At 34.9% G+C, this 6,534-nt stretch overlaps 1 protein-coding gene across 1 annotated transcript; it reads right to left on the bottom strand.

Moving 5' to 3' along the window:
• Nucleotides 1-259: 259 nt before the first annotated feature.
• LOC122599903 (uncharacterized protein At4g06598-like) lies at nucleotides 260-5,920 on the bottom strand. Its single transcript, XM_043772510.1, has 5 exons — nucleotides 5,750-5,920; nucleotides 4,009-4,729; nucleotides 2,738-2,813; nucleotides 2,542-2,668; nucleotides 260-829 (listed from the first exon to the last, which is right to left on the bottom strand). Exons 2-5 carry the CDS (start codon nucleotides 4,710-4,712, stop codon nucleotides 624-626), a joined length of 1,113 nt encoding a protein of 370 aa, XP_043628445.1. The 5' UTR covers nucleotides 4,713-4,729; nucleotides 5,750-5,920; the 3' UTR covers nucleotides 260-623.
• Between the last annotated feature and the right edge of the window lie 614 nt (nucleotides 5,921-6,534).

Consider the following 6,534-nt stretch of genomic DNA (forward strand, 5'->3'; position numbering starts at 1 on the left):
ATTGTTCGTTAATATGATAACTATGACCACCACAAACCTTTACAACACAATTACTAAATAAGACAATGACCCTTACATTTTCAAAAAAAAAGAGTAGGTCTACTCCTTAGAAGCTACAAAACAACATTCAAATACTAAGAACGTCAAGTTATAATTTTAATCCCTTAACCATTCACAATTATACAAAAGTAAGTAGTCGTTATTGCACTGTGTTTAGTAATACAATAACTCTGGTACTACACAACACATGAGCACCGCATAAACAATCTGGATTAACTTCATTGAGAATCTTTATTAGTCTTTATCACAAAAAGGTTAAATCATTATGAGCTGAGTAAACAAGTCTATGCCAACTATCAATCAAACACCAAGAAACCAAAGGAAAGTGAAACATTGTATCATTTCCCAAGTTTCCACCTCCGGTGAATTCCCAACTGGAAAAAAACGACGTTTTCCGGGGAAATGACTACCAGGTGCAAGTAAGATGCTAATTTAGCTTATAAAATAGCCAACAAACATAAACCCAAAAGCAAAACCACTCCCAAAACCAGGAAAGAAGGCTACGAGTGGATAATACTTTAAGGGTAGTAATTGTTTTCAGATGCAGTTGTAATAATTCATTTTCAGGTCCGGGGTTGGCTAGAAACAGGATCACGGACAGAGCTAGAGTCCTTATTTTTCAAAGAAAGGTTTGCAAATTGGAAATCAAGTCTATCACGACTAGCAGTTCGTCGATGACCTTGTGGTTGCGGTGGTGGAGGTGGTTGCTGTTGTTGCTGATACAAGACCCTTAGTCGCCCAATCTCTCGCTCCAAAACTTCATGCTCCACTACAAAATGTTAACGAGTCAGTTTTTTATTGGGAATAGTTCTACCATAAAAACATTGAAGTAGCCAAGTAGGTAATGTAACAACTAACAGTAGTTTAATACTCTTGTGCGTTATATCTGAGATTTAATTGGCTAGTCAACCTAAGGACTTTTGACGAAGTAAAGGTGGCAACGTCGGTGACTCGAGCAGGATTTGGTAACAAGTAAAAAAAAAAGTACTCATGTGAGTAAAATTGGGAGAGGTAAGGTTATGCTGACCCACCAACACTGTTTTAGCAACTTTTTTATGAACTCTTGATTAATAAACTGCAATTGATAAAAATAAATTATCTCACGATAATTAGACAACTTTTAATGTGTTCAGACCATTTAACCTAATTCGTTTTTAGCAACTATTGATATTAAACCTATTTGATCGTTTGTCAAACTAATACAAACCGAAATTGCGTGTTTCATATACAGGAGTTAAAATTGCTACCTCTCCTATCATTTCATATATAAATGAGTCAGATTGCAACTTTAGTTAAAAGCAATTCCAAAGCAAATCCAAAGAGAAATCTTAAAGAACAGAATAGTAAAAAGCAGTATCCTTCGTTCAAAAAAAAGCAGTATCCTAGTTCTGCAGTAATGACCGAGTAGTTTATTGTGAAAAGCAGTCTGCAGTATGACCTAGTGCATTTTTGTCGATAAGATGATATTTATTCACAACGGATACACCAAAGTTATCAATAAATCTTTCGGAAAAACCACCACATTGGATGGGTTTATATAATCCTACTTTAAAGGTTTAAAAAGCATTTTTCACAACAACAATAATCCCACATATATGCAAAGTATGAGAAGGTAAGATGTAGATACTCATATCCCAACACAAAGGTGAAGAGACTGCTTCAGAAAGACTTCGGGTTTAAAAGTGTTTTATAAAGTGTTCTTGTTCACTTTAACTTTCAAACCCATTTTAGAAAATCCAAACATGGGTTATTAACTTAATATTACAAAACTCAAAACCGAATACCACACTCCTCCATCAAAATATCTCCTTAGTAAAATCTATGCTTGATAATATTTAGTTTTGTAATCGACTTATGCATAGATGTCGGTAAATGGGAGAACACGAATTTCCTATCTTAGTAAGAATCAACTTAGCATTGTCAAAAGGCAACATTAACTACACCTAGATGTGCAAAACTCTACTTAAATTAGGTATACTATCTTAAACTTAAAAGTATCTTCTCTTGAGTCGTTTTTTTGTTCTCTGGGTGGAAGTAGGATTCTTACACTTTAGATAGTGTATTGATTGAATTTATAGAGAATAACTCTTAGTTCCATAACATAACCATAAAAATATCGATGATTACTCTTGATTTTCCATAGAACTTAAAAAAGTTTCTAGTTTCAATCAGCACGTCTAGCGTATATATTTATCCTTGTTTGCATAATCTTATCTACAAAGGAAACGAGTGAAACAGGTCGGATGATCAAACGGGTCAACAGTTGCACAAACATTCTCCATTGCATAAAAAAAAACCTAAATAATTTTACTACAATGATTTAGATTGTACTTTTAAATTTTAGTTTCCATACCCGCTATTTATAAAGTGAACAAGATAAATGTCGACCAGGGACCGACCAGTCCAGACCAGTTTTGACCGATCACCAAACCCCCCATTTTGCTGCCATAGTAATAGGCATACGGAGATACAGAAACTTACAACGCTTAATAAGTTGCTCCTGAGCCAAATTCTCCAAACGTTGTTTTAGTGCCTTGTTTTCCATTCCCAAAATAAGACTTTGTTGGTTTAGAAACTCCACCTCAGCTGAAACCTTACAACCTTCTGCCTGAAACCATAGCAAATGTTGCATCACAACAATCAACATTAGGTGTTATGTCAACAAGTTCTAATATACCTGTAAAGCCTGTACACTTCTCTCTAGCTCAGCTATGTACTGAAGCTTCCGTACCCGCGAACGTTGAGCAAATTGCCTGCATTATATACCCATTAGATAAATAATATAAAATAAAATAAAAAAAATATAACCGTTAGATATCTAGATGCACGGATAACGTATGTTGTATTTTTTTTTTTTTTTATTTTTAGATCGGCAAACTATACTACTCCTACTCCTAAACTACACAACTGCGTGGGTATCCCAGGACTTCTGAAAAACCGACCAATAATCCACCTCTACAAATGTAGTAAGTATGAATCGAACCCAAGTGGAATACCCCAAGGTTAAAGACCTTACCAATACACCACCAACCTCATTGGTAGCTTATGTTATATCATGCTACTTATTTCTTTGACTACCACATTCGTTTGACAGGTCAGTCTATTAGTTTAGTCTTCTGATTAGGGGATTTGAAATGATACATAAACTGGAATCCTTTAGAGAAAACAGCAATAAAGATTTGTAACTTTCAGATGTATCACTAAACCAACAACGATCACTTATTCCGTAGATAAAGTAGATATATGTTTCATATAATCATATCAACACTACAAGATGAAATTTGCATGCAAGCCCATCCATCGGAGACTTCGGCATATTAAAGATGTATATTAAAATTTTGAATGAATACTTAATGATATCGAGTAACTGTTGCATGCAAACCCATGTCCCACATTGGTATAACTAAGCCTAACTCCTCAATATAAGATTATGGTACCACGTACATTACCCATTGATTTTAGAGTGGAAGCGCGAGTGAGGTTATAGATCAAACAATATGTAAGGCTAAGTTTCGGTTATACCAGTAATTACAAGGTTATGCAACTATATATTGTAGCCTGAATAACAAATAACTTCTGGAAAAATCTCCATTATAGCAAGATTTATCTATATTTTTAAGGACACACCAAGACATCTTAGTAATTAGTCAAAAATATTAATGAGTGAAACCAAAACAATTTGACAACAGTTGCTTAACAATCATGTCATGCTTGAACAGAAGCGATAAAAACCTTTTGGTAGCTTGGTGTACGAGAGTATATTTTGCATTTTTGATTCAGTTAAATAGAGGATTGTTTCAAGTTATTACCAAGTGATGTATCTACCTGACAACTGCTATTAAGGTTTCTGTCGTTCAATCTATTCCAAAATAAAAGGTTTTACAAACTAAAAAGTATTAACATGATTAATGTGATGGCAAAAGAAAAAGAACAGAAGAGCATCCTTACTGCTTGGCACGTTTTGTCTCTAATTCTGATGCAGAATCCCTGGTATTAGAATAATCCTTTTTTTCTGAAGAATTGTTTGCATCGTGAGGTCGAGCTTCAGCGGAATCTTGTGGGCTAGATTCAACTGCTTCTTGCTTTTCCCGAGTTGAAGCCATTCCATTGAGTTCTTGTGCAGCACCCAAGGATACTGATCTTCGGAGACCCATGTTATCATTTTGTGGTGATTCCCATGCCCGGGTATTATTTTTAATTACGAGATTCGGTTCCATATAGACTGGCGTATTTCGAGCATCTTTAGAAAGAAAACTTGGTGACCCCCATAAAGGAGCAGAAGTCAAACTTCTCATCTGGTGCTCATTTTTTACAGCATATTCTGTGTTAGCAGCATTGGCCGCCTCCAAATATGTGAAGGAGTCACTTGATGAGCGCCGATGGCCTCTTTGTACGGGCGTTTCTGGTTCATTAAGAAGTTCATCCAGCCAAGAAGGTTGTTCTTCAATTACAAGGCTTTCAGAGGAAGCACGTTGATGGTGTGAATTTCCATCTTTAAATTTAGGTAATCCTTTTGGTCCGTTTACAGAAGTTGAAAAATAATCAGTATAAGAGGGAGCAATGCATGGAAATGGACTTTTAGGAGGGAGTAAAGGATTCCTTCCATTGTACATAATATTTCTCGTTGTTGATGGCCCTCGGGAGTTTGCCATGTCAGAATTACAAAACCCTGCAATAGAGAGAAACCAAAAGCATATTAAAAAACAAAGTAGACCCACAATATGACTAAAAATATATATGGCTGCTGGCAAGTGAAAACACGTTCAGGTTTCCGTCAACTAAGTAAGAAACAGATAATATAATAATTTTTTGTGAGAAACATGAGAAAGTTGTGCATAAATGCCTTTCTTACGCTTCTCACAAGATCATAAGCATTCGTCTACAACTCCACAAACACTCATCTTTCTTCAAACATATTTTCCTACACATTTAAAAGCAGATACAAAATATGACAGACATATATAACATAGATGCAGTAGACAAAAACTCAAACATCAAGGTGGCCCAGTTACTAATGTGCTAAAATTCATACATGATATAGCCTTATGCAACTTCATCATGAACCTAAATAGTGTTTGACAGCTCCTATCTAATTTCTAAAAGACACAAAACTCGATCATATAAACAATCAACTCATTTTTTTAAAGTGTGCATATATACATTATCCCTATAAATGCAAATATGTAACCATACAGAATTCAAACTATTTGGCATCACTGGCAAGTTTAAATCATCTCTATAATACTACTCCTCAAGGAGTATTACTAGTCGTTCTGCGTAGCTCAATTGCGGTGACTCAAATTATCAATAAATAAAGTAGCAAAATTTTATCACAAATAATCATGAATAAACTATAAGCACCACCAGGGTGGCCTAGCGGTCAGGTGATATCGTCACAAGAGGTCTCGCGTTCAAACCTCAGTTGCCAAATATCTTGACTAGCTATGTTACCGGTTCAGAAACGGTCACCGGGATACCCAAGTAAACAGGACACATAAATTCTCATCCTTTTGGACCAATATTAAATATCACAACTTATTGATAACTAATAACTTAATACAATTAATCACATAACAAATTAATAATTTACCAAATCCAATTGGAGCTATACAGAAAGCAGGAAAGAAAAAAAGAAGACGAATTGACAGTAATAAACAAGAAGAAAGGATTAAAATTGAACAAGAATTACCTTATTTTAGGCAGTAAAGATCATAAAACGCAATGTGATTGCATATATATATATATATATATATATGTATATACAATCAAAACAATAGTTTCGGATCCAAGTTAGGTTTTGTTCATAGCATATAATATCACTTTTTATTATGTTTGGGTTAAGCTGTCTTTGGAATCTTTGTTTTAGTTAAGCGTTGACGTGGCTTGTCTTGGATTGTTGGCTCATCCTAATAAGGCTGATTTGAGTTTCTTACAAAGGCCCAATTGGATCCCATATTATTGATTAGAGGTGCAAGAAGCGGTTAACCGATTTCGGTTCATAATTTTAATAATTGGTTTCAGTTATTTTTTGAAATAGTACAGCTCCTGCTAAACCATTCGTTTTTAAAAGTCTTTACAGGACCTCCCTGGTATAAGAACCTGTTGGAGCTACATTAGCGGCGCATAAACTATGTTCGTCGACCAAGTTTGTTCAGTGGTTCCCCTTTGCTACTTCATCCTGCTCTGCTTTGTCAATTCGCCGGGTGAAATCTATAACCGATTACGGTTAACTTGTACCGGTTTTTAGATTTTAAAATTGGAACCTATCTAACCGATTTCGATTAATAATAACCGGTTAACGGATACCGGTTAACCTATTTGGTTTTTTTAAACATATTCCAAAGCCTAAGCGACGAACCCATTTTGCAAAAAAATCTGTATTCCAAATAAACATCATTTTCTAAACACAACAAACTTCATCATCCCAAATCTCAAAAACAACAAAAATTGATGTTGGATTGGATGAAATAAGAA

This window comes from Erigeron canadensis, chromosome 5 (assembly GCF_010389155.1).
Source record: "Erigeron canadensis isolate Cc75 chromosome 5, C_canadensis_v1, whole genome shotgun sequence".
In the NCBI taxonomy this organism is placed as follows: domain Eukaryota; kingdom Viridiplantae; phylum Streptophyta; class Magnoliopsida; order Asterales; family Asteraceae; genus Erigeron; species Erigeron canadensis.